Consider the following 17,637-nt stretch of genomic DNA (forward strand, 5'->3'; position numbering starts at 1 on the left):
AATTATTAATTCAACATCTGACAACCCTTATTTATCAGCGGTAAGTGATTTACTAACTCCGTTCATAATTCTGTCAGGGGGAGAGAAGTAAAAGACCACTCATTTAGTGATTGGAATGGAACGTTTTCCATCCCCACCAATAGCAGGAGTTAGTTGTGCCGTGTCAGCACTCGGCACACAAATTAATTGAGTCAAAGCTACGCCTACTCTGCGTGAGATTCTTTAACAGCAGCCTCCACCCCTATCAATCACACACACCCACGCACACTCACGCATGCACACACACACACACAATATCCTCTAGTGTACTGACATTCTAGAGGAAACATGTTACTGCTATAGTTGCTCTTTACCACAAAGCGTGCTACATGAATAGGATCTTGTTTGAGAAGAAGGCGTTGCTGCTCGGCAACTGGATGAGAATGAGGGGAGGGTTGCAGCTGTGTGGCCATCTCCAGAAAGTCACTTCATTCAGTGTAGATCAAATCAAATCAAATTGTATTAGTCACATGCGCCGAATACAACTGCATCTTACAGTGAAATGCTTACTGACGAGCCCCTAACCAACAATGCAGTTTAAAATAAATATGGATAAGAATAAGAGATAAAAGTAACAAGTAATTAAAGAGCAGCAGTAAATGAACAATAGCAAGACTATAAACAGGGGGTTCCCGGACAGAGTCAATGTGCGGGGGCACCGGTTAGTAGAGGTAAAGCAAATAGTCTGGGTAGCCATTTGACTAGATGTTCAGGTCTTATGGCTTGGGTTAGAAGCTGTTTAGGAGCCTCTTGGACCTAGACTTGTCGCTCCGGGACCGCTTGCCGTGCGGTAGCAGAGAGAACAGTCTATGACTAGCGTGGCTGGAGTCTTTGACAATTTGTATGGCCTTCCTCTGACACCGCCTGGTAGAGAGGTCCTGGATGGCAGGAAGCTTGGCCTCAGTGATGTACTGGGTCGTTCGCACTACCCTCTGTAGTGCCTTGCGGTCAGAGGCCGAGCGGTTGCCATACCAGGCAGTGACGCAACCAGTTCTTAATGGTGCAACTGTAGAGCCTTTTGAGGATCTGAGGACCATGCCAAATCTTTTCAGTATGCTGAGGGGGAATACGTTTTGTCGTGCCCTCTTCACGACTGTCATTGTGTGCTTGGAATATGTTAGTTTGTTGATGATGTGGACACCAAGGAACTTGAAGCTCTCAACCTGCTCCATTGCAGCCCCGTCGATGAGAATGGGGGTATGTTAGGTCCTCCTTTTCCTGTAGTCCACAATCATCTCCTTTGTCTTGATCACGTTGCGGGAGAGGTTGTTGTCCTGGTACCACATGGTCAGATCTCTGACCTCCTCCCTATAGGTTGTCTCGTCGTTGTCGGTGATCAAGCCTACCACTGTTGTGTCATCGGCAAATTTAATGATGGTGTTGGAGTCGTGCCCGGCCATGCAGTCATGAGTGAACAGGGAGTACAGGAGTGGACTGAGCACACACCCCTGAGGGGCCCCTGTGTTGAGGATCAGCGTGGCGGATGTGTTGTTACCTACCCTTACCACCTGGGGGCGGCCCGTCAGGAAGTCCAGGATCCAGTTGCAGTGGGAGGTGTTTAGTCCCAGGGTCCTTAGCTTATTGATTAGCTTTGAGTGCACTATGGTGTTAAACTTTGAGCTGTAGTCAATGACTAGCATTCTCACATAGGTGTTCCTTTTGTCCAGGTGGGAAAGGGCAGTGTGGAGTGCAAGAGAGATTGCATCATCTGTGGATCTGTTGGGGCGGTATGCAAATGGAGTGGGTCTAGGGTTTCTGGGATGGGCTTCACAGGCAAGGATATTGCTGCCAGTAAGATTGCACCTAAATCAACCATTTATCGGATCATCAAGAACTTCAAGGAGAGCGGTTCAATTGTTGTGAAGAATGCTTCAGGGCGCCCAAGAAAGTCCAGCAAGCGCCAGGACTGTCTCCTAAAGTTGATTCAGCTGTGGGATCGGTGCACCACCAGTACAGAGCTTTCTCAGGAATGGCAGCAGGCAGGTGTGAGTATATCTGCACGCACAGTGAGGCGAAGACTTTTGGAGGATGGCCTGGTGTCAAGAAGGGCAGCAAAGAAGCCACTTCTCTCCAGGAAAACCATCAGGGACAGACTGATATCTGCAAAAGGTACAGGGATTGGACTGCTGAGGACTGGGGTAAAGTCATTTTCTATGATGAATCCCCCTTCCGATTGTTTGGGGCATCCGGAAAAAAGCTTGTCCGGAGAAGACAAGGTGAGCACTACCATCAGTCCTGTGTCATGCCAACAGTAACGCATCCTGAGACCATTCATGTGTGGGGTTGCTTCTCAGCCAAGGGAGTGGGCTCACTCACAATTTTGCCTAAGAACACAGCCATGAATAAAGAATGGTACCAACACTTCCTCCGAGAGCAACTTCTCCCAACCATCCAGGGACCATCCAGCATGATGGAGCACCTTGCCATAAGACAAAAGTGATAACTAAGTGGCTCGGGGAACAAAACATCAATATTTTAGGTCCATGGCCAGGAATCTCCCCAGACGTTAATCCCATTGAAAACTTGTGGTCAATCCTCAAGAGGCGGGTGGACAAACAAAAACCCACAAATTCTGACAAACTCCAAGCATTGATTATGCAAGAATGGGCTGCCGTCAGTCAGGATGTGGCCCAGAAGTTAATTGACAGCATGCCAGGGCGGATTGCAGCGGTCTTGAAAAAGAAGGGTTAACCTTGCAAATATTGACTCTTTGCATCAACTTCATGTAATTGTCAATAAAAGCCTTTGACACTTATCAAATGCTTGTAGTTATACTTCAGTATTCCATAGTAACATCTGACAAAAATATCTAAAGACACTGAAGCAGCAAACTTTGTGAAAATTAATAGTTGTGTCATTATCAAAACTTTTGGCCACCACTGTACATTCAGGTGGCAGGTTAGATGGAGGTCATGACACTCCATCCTAGATAAGACAGAGTTTGTCTCTTGGGTCCAGCAGGCAGAGTTCAATAACTACAGCACATGTAAGATGCAGGAGGATTGCACTCTTCTCATACTGAGTAGCCAACAGTGTAATGTGAGAAGAATGCAATTTCTGAACTTAAACAAATTTCTAAACAAAATGTTATAAATTTCAGGTGTTACCGTTCCATGTCAAATAAACCACCCTTCATATAATACTGCAGCAGTCTTCTGCTAAAATAACAATGTGCAAATATTACAATTGTTGTCTCTTTTATTGTCATTCACAGCCAATGCAGATCATGTATGGTGTCCAATACGGAAGTTTACATACACTTAGGTAGGAGTCATTAACTCATTTCTCAACCACTCCACAAATGTTTTGTTAATTAACAAACTATAGTTTGGCAAGTCGGTTAGGACATCTACTTTGTGCATGACACAAGTCATTTTCCAACAATTGTTTACAGACAGATTATTTCACTTATAATTCACCGTATCACAATCCCAATGGGTCAGAAGTTTACATACACTAAGTTGACTGTGCCTTTAAACAGCTTGGAAAATTACAGAAAATGTTGTCATGGCTTTAGAAGCTTCTGATAGGCTAATTGACATCATTTGTACCTGTGGATATATTTCAAGGCCTACCTTCAAGGTCAGTGTCTCTTTGCTTGACACCATGGGAACATCAAAAGTAATCAGCCAAGACCTCAGAGAGAAATTGTAGACCTCCACAAGTCTGTTTCATCCTTGGGAACAATTTCCAAACGCCTAAAGGTACCACGTTCATCGCTACAAACAATGGTAAGCAAGTATAAACACCATGGGACCATGCAGCCTTCAGAGCACTCAGGAAGGAGACGCGTTCTGTCTCCTAGAGATGAACGTACTTTGGTACGAAAATCAATCCCAGAACAACAGCAAAGGACCCTGTGAAGATGCTGGAGGAAACAGGTACAAAAGTATGTATATCCACAGTAAAACGAATCCTATATCGAAATAACCTGAAAGGCTGCTCAGCAAGGAAGAAGCCACTGCTCCAAAACCGCCATAAAAAGCCAGACTACGGATTGCAACTGCACATGGGGACAACATCTCAAGACATCAGTCAGGAAGTTAAAGCTTGGTCGCAAATGGGTTTTCAAATGGACAACGTCCCCAAGCATACTTCCAAAGTTGTGGCAAAATGGTTTAACGACAACAAAGTCAAGGTATTGGAGTGGCCATCACAAAGCCCAGACCTCAATCCCATAGATCATTTGTGGGTAGAACTGAAAAAGCGTGTGCAAGCAAGGAGGCCTACAAACCTGACTCAGAAACACCAGCTCTGCCAGGAGAAATGGGCCAAAATTCACCCAACTTATTGTGGGAAGCTTGTAGAAGGCTACCCGAAACATTTGACCCAAGTTAAACCATTTAAAGGCAATGCTACCAAATACTAATTTGGTGTAAGTAAACGTCTTACCCAATGAGAATGTGATGAAAGAAATAAAAGCTGAAATAAATCATTCTCTCTACTATTATTCTGACATTTCACATTCTTAAAATGAAGTGGTGATCCTAACTGACCCAAGACAGGGTATTTTTACTAGGATTAAATGTCAGGAATTGTGAAAAACTGAGTTTAAATGTATTTGGCTAAGGTGTATGTAAACTTCTGACTTCAACTGTAGCTGCAGTGCCTTGCAAATGTATTCACCCCCTTGTCGTTTTGCTGCATTACAACCTGTAATTTAAATGGATTTTTATTTGGAATTCATGTAATGGACATACACAAAATAGTCCAAATTGGTGAAGTGAAATGAAAAAAATTGGTTAAGCGACATTTAAAAAAAATTCAGTTAAGAACAAATTCGTATTTTCTATGAGAGCCTAGGAACAGTGGGTTAACTGCCTTGTTCAGGGCCCCCTAAATAAGATCTAGTGAAACCAATTACCTTCAGAAGTCACATTATTAGTTAATGTCCACCTGTGTGCAATCTAAGTGTCACATGATCTGTCACAGGATCTCAGTATATTTACACCTGTTCTGAAAGCCCCAGAGTCTGCAACGCCATTAAGCAAGGGGCACCATGAAGACCAAGTATCACTCCAAACAGGTCAAAGTTCTGGAGAAGTACAGATCAGGGTTGAGTTATAAAAAACATTCCAAAACTTTGAATATCCCACAGAGCACCATTAAATATATTATAAAAGAATAGAAAGGATATGGCACCACAATAAACCTGCCAAAAGAGGGCTGGCCACCAAAACTCACAAACTAGGGGGCATTAATCAGAGGGGCAACAAAGAGACCAAAGATAACCCCGAAGGAGCTGCAAAGCTCCACAGCGGAGATTGGAGTATATGTCCATAGGACCACTTTAAGCCGTACACTCCACAGAGCTGGGAGTTACAGAAGGGTGGCCAGAAAAAAGCCATTGCTTAAAGAAAAAAAATAAGCAAACACGTTTGGTGTTCACCAAAAGGCATGTGGGAGACTCTCCAAACATATGGAAGAAGGTACTCTGGTCAGATGAGACTCAAATAAAGGAAAATGTTATGTCTGGCGCAAAACCAACACCTCTCATCACCCGAGAACTACATCCCCACAGTGAAAAACGGTGGTGGCAGCATCATGCCGTGGGGGTGTTTTTCATTGACAGGGACTGGGAAACTGGTCAGAATTGAAGGAATGATGGATGGAGCTAAATACAGGGAAATTATTGCGGGAAACCTGTTTGTCTCCCGGAGATTTGAGACTGGGATGGAGGTTCACCTTCCAGCAGGACAATGACCCTAAGCATACTGCTAAAGCAACACTCGAGTGGTTTAAGGGGAAACATTTAAATGTCTTGGAATAGCCTAGTCAAAGCCCAGACCTCAATCCAATTGAGAATCTGTGGTTTGCCTTAAAGATTGTTGTGTACACCAGCGGAACCCATCCAACTTGAAGAATCTGGAGCAGTTTTGCCTTGAAGAATGGGCAGAAATCCCAGTGGCTAGATGTGTCAAGCTTAGAGACATCCACCCCAAGAGACTTGCAGCTGTGATTGCTGCTTAAGGTAGCTCTACAAAGTACCGACTTGGGGGGAGGGGGGGGGGGTGGGGTGAATAGTTATACACGCTCAAGTTTTCTGTTTTTTTGTCTTATTTCTTGTTTGTTTCACAATAAAAAATATTTTGTATCTTCAAAGTGGTAGACATGTTGTGTAAATCAAATTATACAAACCCCCCAAAAAATCTATTTTAATTCCTGGTTGCAAGGCAACAAAATAGGAAAAATGCCAAGGGGGTGAATACTTTTGCAAGCCACTGTATGCACGTATACAGTGCCTTCAGAAAGTATTCACACCCCTTGACTTTTTCCACGTTTTGTTGTGCTGCAGCCTGAATTTAAAATGGCTTAGATTGTCACTGGCCTACACACAACACCCCATAATGTCAAAGTGAAATTATGTTTTTTGAAATTTTAACAATTGAAATTCAAATGAAAAGCTGAAAATGTATTCAACCCCTTTGTTATGGCAAGTCTAAATACGTTCAGGAGTAAAAATTTGCTTAACAAGTCACATAATAGGTTGCATGGACTCACTCTGTGTGCAATCATAGTGTTAAATATTGACTTGTGAATGACTACCTCATCTCTATACCCCACTCATACAATTATCTGTAAGGTCCCTTAGTCGAGCTGTGAATTTCAAACACAGATTCAACCAGTAACATGGGAAAATATTTAAATGTTTATGTTTTGTTCACATAATATAATTTAAAAGTATGCATTAAGGTATCTGTAATATAATGTGTGGCAAAAACGAATGTAGACCTTAATAAATGCATTTCTATAGTTTGCCCAAAAAAATTCAATGTTGGGGGAGTGCCAAGATGGAGGCACGGTGGCTTCAACACAGCACCATCAACAGTCATCTAGTGTGTATATATAAATAATTTGTTTACATTCTGCTCTTTAACTAACTGACTAATGTCTGTCTGTCTGTCTGTTCCACTGCTCCTCTACATGTTCTCCCCCTAGTGTGCTCAGGGCCTGGGCTTGGACGAGCGCACTGCCACCATGGACCATAGCAGCTGGAGCGGAAGCGAGAGCCCTGCAGACGACATGGAGAGGATGAGCGACGAGGCCGACAAGGGCATGGACGGGGACCCCGAGGGGGTGTGGAGCCCCGACATCGAACAGAGCTTCCAGGAGGCGCTGGCCATCTACCCCCCCTGTGGGCGCAGGAAAATCATCCTCTCAGACGAGGGAAAGATGTATGGTGAGTAGGCTACGAGGAAGGAGGAAGAGAAGAACCCCAATGAAGGCTGTTAGAACTGCGCTATTGTTCACAGAAGTGGAGAATGTGGGAGCTATATTTAGCAGAATTATTAGAAGGGACACATATACTGTACAGTGTTTCTGGAAGTTAGTGAGAGTGTGAAAGTGCTGTAAGTTAGGGAGCGATGCGACCAGTCAGTCTCTGCTGGAGGCCTTGAGTGCTACAGGAGGGAGGCAGGGGTTTACAACTAAAGCTAGTGTGAACCATTACTGGGAGCAGATGGTCTTATGTCTGCCACCAGCTGCGCTGTACACTCTCCCCCCTCCCCCTTCCCCTGTTTTTCACACACACACTCCCTCACTCTTCCTCTCTTCTGTCTGCTCTCATGTAACCTCGTCCCCAGGCTATTTCGCACAGTGCACATAAGCCTAGGATATCAATGATTCAAAGTAGGCCTTAGTGGGAGTGACCATAGAATTATATGGGAGTGACCTACTGAGTGAAGAATTTGTCATAATTACATTTCTGTGAATCACACAACTGTGAGGTATGGTGAGGGTTAGGGGGGGAAGGTGTTGTGGGAGATGATTGGTTGGTAGATTAAGCCAATGCCTATGCGCCGGGAGATTCTCTTGATCTTTCTGTATTGGCTAATGAAGGCCAAGTTTGACAAGTTGGTCCACCAGACTCTTCGCACATTGGGTCAGAAGTGTTTGGGAACGAGATAAGCTCTCATGCTGTGGTGATTTTAGCATGTAAATCTTGGTGGGGCAAAAAATAAAATAATGTTTTAGGTGCATGCCAGCAAAGCCACAACACTAAACAATACATTAATTGCACTATAACAGGTATTCCCAAACTGTGTACAGGGCAAATCAAATCAAATCAAATCAAATTTTATTTGTCACATACACATGGTTAGCAGATGTTAATGCGAGTGTAGCGAAATGCTTGTGCTTCTAGTTCCGACAATGCAGTGATAACCAACAAGTAATCTAACTAACAATTCCAAAACTACTGTCTTATACACAGTGTAAGGGGATAAGGAATATGTACATAAGGATATATGAATGAGTGATGGTACAGAGCAGCATACAGTAGATGGTATCGAGTACAGTATATACATATGAGATGAGTATGTAGACAAAGTAAACAAAGTGGCATAGTTAAAGTGGCTGGTGACATAAGAATGCAGTCGATGATCTAGAGTACAGTATATACATATGCATATGAGATGAATAATGTAGGGTAAGTAACATTATATAAGGTAGCATTGTTTAAAGTGGCTAGTGATATATTTACATCATTTCCCATCAATTCCCATTATTAAAGTGGCTGGAGTTGGGTCAGTGTCAATGACAGTGTGTTGGCAGCAGCCACTCAATGTTAGTGGTGGCTGTTTAACAGTCTGATGGCCTTGAGATAGAAGCTGTTTTTCAGTCTCTCGGTCCCAGCTTTGATGCACCTGTACTGACCTCGCCTTCTGGATGATAGCGGGGTGAACAGGCAGTGGTTCGGGTGGTTGATGTCCTTGATGATCTTTATGGCCTTCCTGTAACATCGGGTGGTGTAGGTGTCCTGGAGGGCAGGTAGTTTGCCCCCGGTGATGCGTTGTGCAGACCTCACTACCCTCTGGAGAGCCTTACGGTTGAGGGCGGAGCAGTTGCCGTACCAGGCGGTGATACAGCCCGCCAGGATGCTCTCGATTGTGCATCTGTAGAAGTTTGTGAGTGCTTTTGGTGACAAGCCGAATTTCTTCAGCCTCCTGAGGTTGAAGAGGCGCTGCTGCGCCTTCTTCACGACGATGTCAGTGTGAGTGGACCCATTCAGTTTGTCTGTGATGTGTATGCCGAGGAACTTAAAACTTGCTACCCTCTCCACTACTGATCCATCGATGTGGATAGGGGGGTGTTCCCTCTGCTGTTTCCTGAAGTCCACAATCATCTCCTTAGTTTTGTTGACGTTGAGTGTGAGGTTATTTTCCTGACACCACACTCCGAGGGCCCTCACCTCCTCCCTGTAGGCCGTCTCGTCGTTGTTGGTAATCAAGCCTACCACTGTTGTGTCGTCCGCAAACTTGATGATTGAGTTGGAGGCGTGCATGGCCACGCAGTCGTGGGTGAACAGGGAGTACAGGAGAGGGCTCAGAACGCACCCTTGTGGGGCCCCCGTGTTGAGGATCAGCGGGGAGCCAATTCCACTTTGTCTCTGTACTGACGCTTAGCTTGTTTAATAGCCTTGCGGAGGGAATAGCTGCATTGTTTATATTCGGACATATTACCAGACACCTTGCCCTGATTAAAAGCAGTGGTTCGCGCTTTCAGTTTCACGCGAATGCTGCCATCAATCCACGGTTTCTGGTTTGGGAATGTTTTTATCGTTGCTATGGGAACGACATCTTCGACGCACGTTCTAATGAACTCGCCGCAATACGAAACATGTCCCAGTCCACGTGATGGAAGCAGTCTTGGAGTGTGGAGTCAGCTTGGTCTGACCAGCGTTGGACAGACCTCAGCGTGGGAGCCTCTTGTTTTAGTTTCTGCCTGTAGGCAGGGATCAGCAAAATGGAGTCGTGGTCAGCTTTTCCGAAAGGGGGGCGGGGCAGGGCCTTATATGCGTCGCGGAAGTTAGAGTAACAATGATCCAAGGTTTTACCACCCCTGGTTGCGCAATCGATATGCTGGTAAAATTTAGGGAGTCTTGTTTTCAGATTAGCTTTGTTAAAATCCCCAGCTACAATGAATGCAGCCTCCGGATAAATGGTTTCCAGTTTGCAAAGAGTTAAATAAAGTTCGTTCAGAGCCATCGATGTGTCTGCTTGGGGGATATATACGGCTGTGATTATAATCGAGGAGAATTCTCTTGGAAGATAATGCGGTCTACATTTGATTGTGAGGAATTCTAAATCAGGTGAACAGAAGGATTTGAGTTCCTGTATGTTTCCTTCATCACACCATGTCTCGTTAGTCATGAGGCATACGCCCCCGCCACTCTTCTTACCAGAAAGATGTTTGTTTCTGTCGGCGCGATGCGTGGAGAAACCCGTTGGCTGCACCGCATCGGATAGCGTCTTCCCAGTAAGCCATGTTTCTGTGAAGCAGAGAACGTTGCAGTCTCTGATGTCCCTCTGGAATGCTACCCTTGCTCGGATTTCGTCAACCTTGTTGTCAAGAGACTGGACATTGGCAAGAAGAATGCTGGGGAGTGGTGCGCGATGTGCCCTTTTTCGGAGTCTGACCAGAACACCGCCTCGTTTCCCTCTTTTTCGGAGTCGTTTCCTTGGGTCGCTGCATGCGATCCATTCCGTTGTCCTGTTTGTAAGGCAGAACACCGGATCCGCGTCGCGGAAAACATATTCTTGGTCGTACTGATGGTGAGTTGGCGCTGATCTTATATTCAGTAGTTCTTCTCGACTGTATGTAATGAAACCTAAGATGACCTGGGGTACTAATGTAAGAAATAACACGTAAAAAAACAAAAAACTGCATAGTTTCCTAGGAACGCGAAGCGAGGCGGCCATCTCAGTCGGCGCCGGAAGTACAAGGGCATGTGCAATGCCGTGGGGTACGCCATATAAAAATGGTGTTCACATTTTTTTTTTCATTTTCAAACAGTCCTTTTATATTTTCCAACAGGGCTATACATTTGGGTGAGGTTTTTTTCTCACCTGAGTAGCCTCGTTTCACTCCCAAAAATAAAATTAAACCATCTAGTGTTCAGCGAAGTAACACCACAATGTCAAATACAGGTAGCCTAGTCAAATAATTAACATCCAATCACATTAACCGTTACTCTCTCACGGAAATTACAACAATGGTCCGTGTGTAGTCAAACGTAGCTGCTGCTCATGTTGGTATCTGTACTGATGGTGCACAACCCATGACAGGGAGACATAGTGGAGTGGTAATGCGCATGCAAGCAGTTGCTCCCGACACCTTGAAATACAGTGGGGCAAAAAGTATTTAGTCAGCCACCAACTGTGCAAGTTCACCCACTTAAAAAGATGAGAGAGGCCTGTAATTTTCATCATAGGTACACTTCAACTATGACAGACAAAATGAGAAGAAAAAAATACAGAAAATCACATTGTAGGATTTTTTATTAATTAATTTGCAAATTATGGTGGAAAATAAGTATTTGGTCACCTACAAACAAGCAAGATTTCTGGCTCTCACAGACCTGTAACTTCTTCTTTAAGAGGCTCCTCTGTCCTCCACTCGTTACCTGTATTAATGGCACCTGTTTGAACTTGTTATCAGTATAAAAGACACCTGTCCACAACCTCAAACAGTCACACTCCAAACTCCACTATGGCCAAGACCAAAGAGCTGTCAAAGGTTCAGCTGTTCTTTAAGATCATTAGCAATGTCATTTATACGTCTGGCGACAGTGTCATTGGACAGAGGGGTAGTTTTTATTTTTGCAGCACATGAGTCATCCAGCATGACAGAGACCATGTCTAATGCTGCAGGCAGTATCAGCTCCTCTGCTATGGAGTTTTTTTGTTTGTTGCACTGAGCAATTTGGTACGCCACCTTATATGATGCTAACAGTGCTCGCTGGTTTACTGAAGTAGCATTCACAAAGCGGACGATTGTTGGCAATATTCGGCACGTTTTCGCTGAAAAAACTCAAGCGGCTTATTGCCGTTATTGGGGTGTAATGTCTTTAAGTGATGCCTTAATTTATTTGGCTTCATGCTGTCCGCTGCCAACATTTTTAGACACAGTAAACATACCGGTCTTTCCTCGTCTCCCACCGTAGTCACAGTGAAGCCAAGCGCTACATACGCTTCGTCATATTTCCTCGTCTTAGCTTTCGGGAGACTTACGTTTGTCTCATTATCTCCGTCTCTCTCCGCCTTTCTTTTCATCCCTGTTAAATATTTTTCCATGGTGTCTTTAAAGGGTTTGTTATCTGCACTTCATATCTCCTGCTCTCTGCTGTGTGCTCTTGTTCGGTGCAAAAAAAAACTAATCCCCACGGCAAAAAAAGCATGTTCCCCGGGGTCACACGAGCCCCCCCTAGCATCGCTAGTTGGTAAAGCATTCCCCCAGGGGGGCTCGCCCCACTATTTGAGAAGGACTGCCATAAGGCAAAATTGATTAATAAGTGGCTCGGGGAACAAAACATTGATATTTTGGGTCCATGGCCAGGAAACTCCCCAGACCTTAATCCCATTGAGAACTTGTGGTCAATCCTCAAGAGGCGGGTGGACAAACAATACCCCACAAATTCTGACAAACTCCAAGCATTGATTATGCAAGAATGGGCTGCCATCAGTTGTGGCCCAGAAGTTAATTGACAGCATGCCAGGGCGGATTGCAGCGGTCTTGAAAAAGAAGGGCCAACCTTGCAAATATTGACTCTTTGCATCAACTTCATGTAATTGTCAATAAAAGCCTTTGACACTTATGAAATGCTTGTAATTATAATTCAGTATTCCATAGTAACATCTGACAAAAATATCTCAAGACACTGAAGCAGCAAACTTTGTGAAAATTAGTATTTGTGTCATTCTCAAAACCTTTGGCCATGACTGTAGTAACCAAAAAAAGTGTTATTTTATATTTGAGATTCTTCAAAGTAGCCACCCTTTGCCTTGATGATAGCTTTACACACTCTTGGCATTCTCTCAACCAGTTTCATGAGGTCACCTGGAATGTATTTCAATTAACAGGTGTGCATTGTTAAGAGTTAGTTTGTGGAATTAAGCCAATCAGTTGTGTTGTGACAAGGTAGGGGTGGTATACAGAAGATAGCCCTATTTGGTAAAAGACCACGTCCATATTATGGCAAGATCAACTCAAATAAGCAAAGAGAAACGACAGTCCATCATTACTTTAAGACATGAAGGTCAGTCAATCTGAAACATTTCAATAACTTTGAAAGTTTCTTCAATTGCAGTCGTAAAAACCATGAAGCACTCTGATGAAACTCTCTCATGAGGACCGTCACAGGAAAGGAAAACCCAGAGTTACCTCTGCTGCAGAGGATAAGTTCATTAGTTAACTGCACGTCAGAAATTGCAGTCCAAATAAATGCTTCACGGAGTTCAATTAACAGACACATCAACTGTTCAGAGGAGACTGCGTGAATCAGGCCTTCATGGTTGACTTACTGCAAAGAAACCACTACTAAAGGACACCAATAAGAAGAAGAGACTTGCTTTGGCCAAGAAACATGAGCAATGGACATTAGACCAGTGGAAATCTGTCCGTTGGTCTGTTGAGTCCAAATTTGAGATTTTTGGTTCCAACCGCCGTGCCTTTGTGAGACGCAGATTAGGTGAACGGATGATCTCCGCATGTGGGGTTCCCACCGTGAAGCATGGAGGAGGAGATGTGATGGTTTGGGGGTGCTTTGCTGGTGATACTGTCAGTGATTTATTTCGAATTCAAGGCACACTTAACCGGCATGTCTACCACAGCATTCTGCAGTGATACACCATCCCATCTGTTTTGCGCTTAGTGGGACTATCATTTGTTTTTCAACAGGACAATGACCCAACACACCTTCCGGCTGTGTAAGTGCTATTTGACCAAGGAGAGTGATAGCTTACTGCATCAGATGACCTGGCCTCCACAATCACCCGACCTCAACCCAATTGAGATGGTTTGGGATGAGTTGGACCGCAGAGTGAATGAAAAGCCACCAACAAGTGATCAGTATATATGGGAACTCCTTTAAAATGGTTGGTAAAGCATTCCTCATGTTGCTGGTTGAGAGAATGCCAAGAGTGTGCAAAGCTGTCATCAAGGCAAAGGGTGGTTACTTTGAATAATCTATATGGTTCGTTGCCAGTGTTCTCATGTGACCTCACTACCCAAGCTCACAGTCTGTTTCAAACTCAGGCCTCTTACTGAGTAAGAAATCTTATGTAAGATATGGAGAAACCAGAAACATTTTTAATTTCAGAATTATCAGCACTGTGGCACTTTGAGAGCCATTTGTGAACTTCTGCTGGTTATAAGTGTGTGTACTTCTATACGTTGTGTATAATTCAACAGTGATGCATACTGTGCTGTATAATGTATTCGGGTTGTTTCTGAGGCTCTTGACCCACAATGGAGTCAAATAGAGTCATCTACTTTGTGTCTGAGTTTTTGTTTATTGAATTTTGCACAACTGCTTCAGGGTTGTGATTTATTGAGTAGGATCAGAACAGGGTAGGGCAGAGGTCCTCAGTATTGGATCTTTTCTAGACTCAGTTGATTGTTTGTTTACCATCTGTAGACATAAGAATGATCTCTCTGGAATTTTACTAAAAAAACATTTAAAACACTTAAGGCCACTTTAGGGCTCTAATTTAATCTGTATCGCCGAAGCGTTACAGATTTCACAATCAAAATGTAAAGGTAATTTCCAATTGAGCCGACATATGCAGCGTTTACCATGAATCCAGTCTCCGCTAACGCGGGATCATTGCCTTTAAATCCTGTTGACGATCACTATGCTGTGAGCCCTCCCTCTAATCCCCCAAACAGAGAGGTGCTCTAGGCTGATTTAAGTGGGTTGGTTGATAGAAATACAATGGTTTGCATTAGTTAGTGCTGGAACCACACAGATGGCCTGGATTCAATAACTTAATTGTGCTGTCCGCCGGGTCGCATCCTTATGAGACAACAGACAGTGATTGAGCTCTCACGACATGAGACATTGTTTGACGAGGTACTTTGCGGTACCGTGTTGGGTGGCATTGGAATCTGAACATTGAGAGACTGGAGGAATGACGCAGAGCGGCCTAGATTGCTCACTAGAGGAGGCGGAGTGAGGCGAGGTTCTGGTCCTCCTGAGTGCCTCTCTTCAGCCCTCTGCTCCCTCCGCTCAATGCAGTCAATTAGTAACTGTCTCTATAGCAACTGCCTTTTTACTCTAAACAATGTTTTTTGACTGGGGGGGGCTTGACTGGGGCTGGAAGGGGAGTGACTAGGTGGGGGTGGCTGGGGGAGAGTGGCTAGTGCTGGGGGGTGATTGGAGCTGGGGGAGTGACTGGAGCTGGGGGAGTGACTGGAGCTGGGTGGGTGATTGGAGCTGGGGGAGAGTGGCTAGTGCTGGGGGTGTGATTGGAGCTGGGTGGGTGACTGGAGCTGGGGGAGTGACTGGAGCTGGGGGAGTGACTGGAGCTGGGGGAGTGACTGGAGCTGGGGGTGACTGAAGCTGGGGGTGGCTGGGGCTGAGGGGAATGAAGTCTCTGAGGAACCCTAGGACTGCTAGGGGCTGACTGATCACAACACATATACCTCCTCCACATGCTGTATTAATGCATGTTGTCTGTGAAGTTATCGACCACACCACAGTGTAATCCAATTCAGAGAAGAATGGGACATTTTCCTGACATCATCACCAGAGGCCACATTGCACTTCTTTTGTCAGAGCGATTAACTTCAGAGAGAAATCTGTGTTTTTAAATAGTATTGACAGTCTCCTGCTGGGTTAGATGAGGAGCAGATAGGACTCTGTTGTGGTTCCATTCTGCCACCATTTATCCTGAGGGTGGAGAGGCCTGTCATGATGCCTCATCACCATTAGACCATAGCAATCTGCTGTCACTCTGTTGGCCAGGCCAAAAATCCCAGCATGGTTTAGCTGGAGGAGAGATCAGAGCAGAGGCAGGTTGGAGTATGTAGCTAGCACCATTAGTGACATGACCATTTACCCCCTCTGCTTCTGGAACAGGTAGTGACTGAGGTGCAGGTAGTGACTGGATTTGGCCCTTTTTAAGTTCTGAGATATTTTAAATGTAAAATCCAGTGCATTGACACTGTCACCAACAAATAGCTCAATTAAAATGATTAAAACAAAAAAAAATGGTTTATAAACGAGGGATTGGAAACTGTGTACGGGTGAGCATTGATTTGGTTTACATGAGAATATCTCATCTCTACCTTCTAGCTATTGTGGATAAGATCCTGTGCATCCAAGCTGCCAGCATGCCCAGTATGAGAAGACATACAGTCCTCGTGCCCTCAAGGTAATGGTGAACATCCTGGGGTCTCCTTCAGGCTGTCCTCCCAGTATGGTACATACAACGTCATGGAGCTACAGTAACGTGTAACATTACAGTATGCTTCACTCTATAATGGGTACAGTACAGAGCCTCAACTTCTGCTTCTATCATTTATAAGTGTGACCTGGTGCTGTATTAGTACAAATACAACTATAAATGCTAGCAGCTTAAGTTGAGTTTCTGTAATGTCCTCAAGTCTCAAAGAGATTGTTTAAAGTCGTGTTACAAACAGCTAGTGGTCTGCCTGTCTGTCAGTCGACGCCCATGCCAGCTTGCTCTCTACAGTACAGTAGCTCTGTGGTGCGGGCAGAGTTGGTATTGACACTGAGCCACTCATTCTCCCTGGCATGGACCTGTATGGCATTGTGGGAAAGGCTCACCTTGAGGAACAGCTCCACAGAGTTCTCCTCTCTTTAAACTTTACATACTTCCCATACAATTTATCCTGCTTCTTAGAGAGTCAAGATAATGCTTAGAGAGAGAAAATAGTGCGATCTACACATGTTATCTTCAACAAAGGATGGAAACACACTGAAGTTGCACTTCTCAATGTATTTTTACTACTCTGATCTAAATAATTGCACAGGCTTTGTGTAAAATAAGTCAATAGTTCAGCTGTATTTTCTGCATTATGAGTAGAGGGGAGTTGTCTTTTGTGGTGTGAAATGTTTTGGAAGGGTAATTTTAGGTAGGCGAGCTGTGATCAGTTATTTTACGACCTTAGTGGTGAGACATGACTTTGTCCTGTCAGAAAGGCAGGTTATTGACTATGCACAATGGAGGTCAGGGAGTTTTATTGAAGGTGTGTAAAATTCAAATTACAAGTGCTCTGGAAATGTATGGAGAAATGTAAGGCAACAAAACTGTTTGTTTTGTGCCCTAGAGAAGCATTATAATGGTCTGGGTGTATTGTGGTGTTGGTTGAAACCTTTACCTTTCCAACCCTGAAGCAGGGATACTGACAGAAGAGTTGGAGATGCCTGCTGCTGTACTGTAATAAAGACTGTATTTTCATATTAAAGACATTGTTATTTGAAGAGAAATATAATCAAGACCTCCACTGTTTATTTTTTATTAATGGCTATTGGTGTGCAATGGTAGGAATGGTTGGAAGAATGCTTCAGTAATGTGAGCCTGTGTGCCTCCAGAGGGGTGTAAGCTGTGACCATGCAGGGCAGGCCTGTGCCTGTCATATCTCTCTCCCTCTCTCACTCTCACTCTCTCACACACACACACACACACACACGCACACACAGTGATGAAACCTCAATGTCATGACATACAAAGACCTGCCATTTTTACAGTAACAGAATTAGAAACCGATCTTTATACAATAATGTTGTGTCTTTGGCATCATTAAAGTGTAGACTGTTATTTTATTAAATCAATTCTCTGTAATTATTATTAT

At 44.2% G+C, this 17,637-nt stretch overlaps 1 protein-coding gene across 1 annotated transcript in view; it reads left to right on the forward strand.

The window, feature by feature from the left end:
* Positions 1–17,637, forward strand: part of LOC115134026 (transcriptional enhancer factor TEF-1-like) — a 114,397-nt gene that overhangs the window by 36,357 nt on the left and 60,403 nt on the right. Inside the window, exon 3 of the mRNA XM_029667558.2 lies at positions 6,979–7,219. Within this exon, the coding sequence (XP_029523418.2) occupies positions 7,018–7,219 (202 nt within the window). The 5' untranslated portion in view covers positions 6,979–7,017. The remainder of the gene's footprint in view (positions 1–6,978; positions 7,220–17,637) is intronic.

This window comes from Oncorhynchus nerka, linkage group LG9a (assembly GCF_034236695.1).
Source record: "Oncorhynchus nerka isolate Pitt River linkage group LG9a, Oner_Uvic_2.0, whole genome shotgun sequence".
Lineage (NCBI taxonomy): Eukaryota > Metazoa > Chordata > Actinopteri > Salmoniformes > Salmonidae > Oncorhynchus > Oncorhynchus nerka.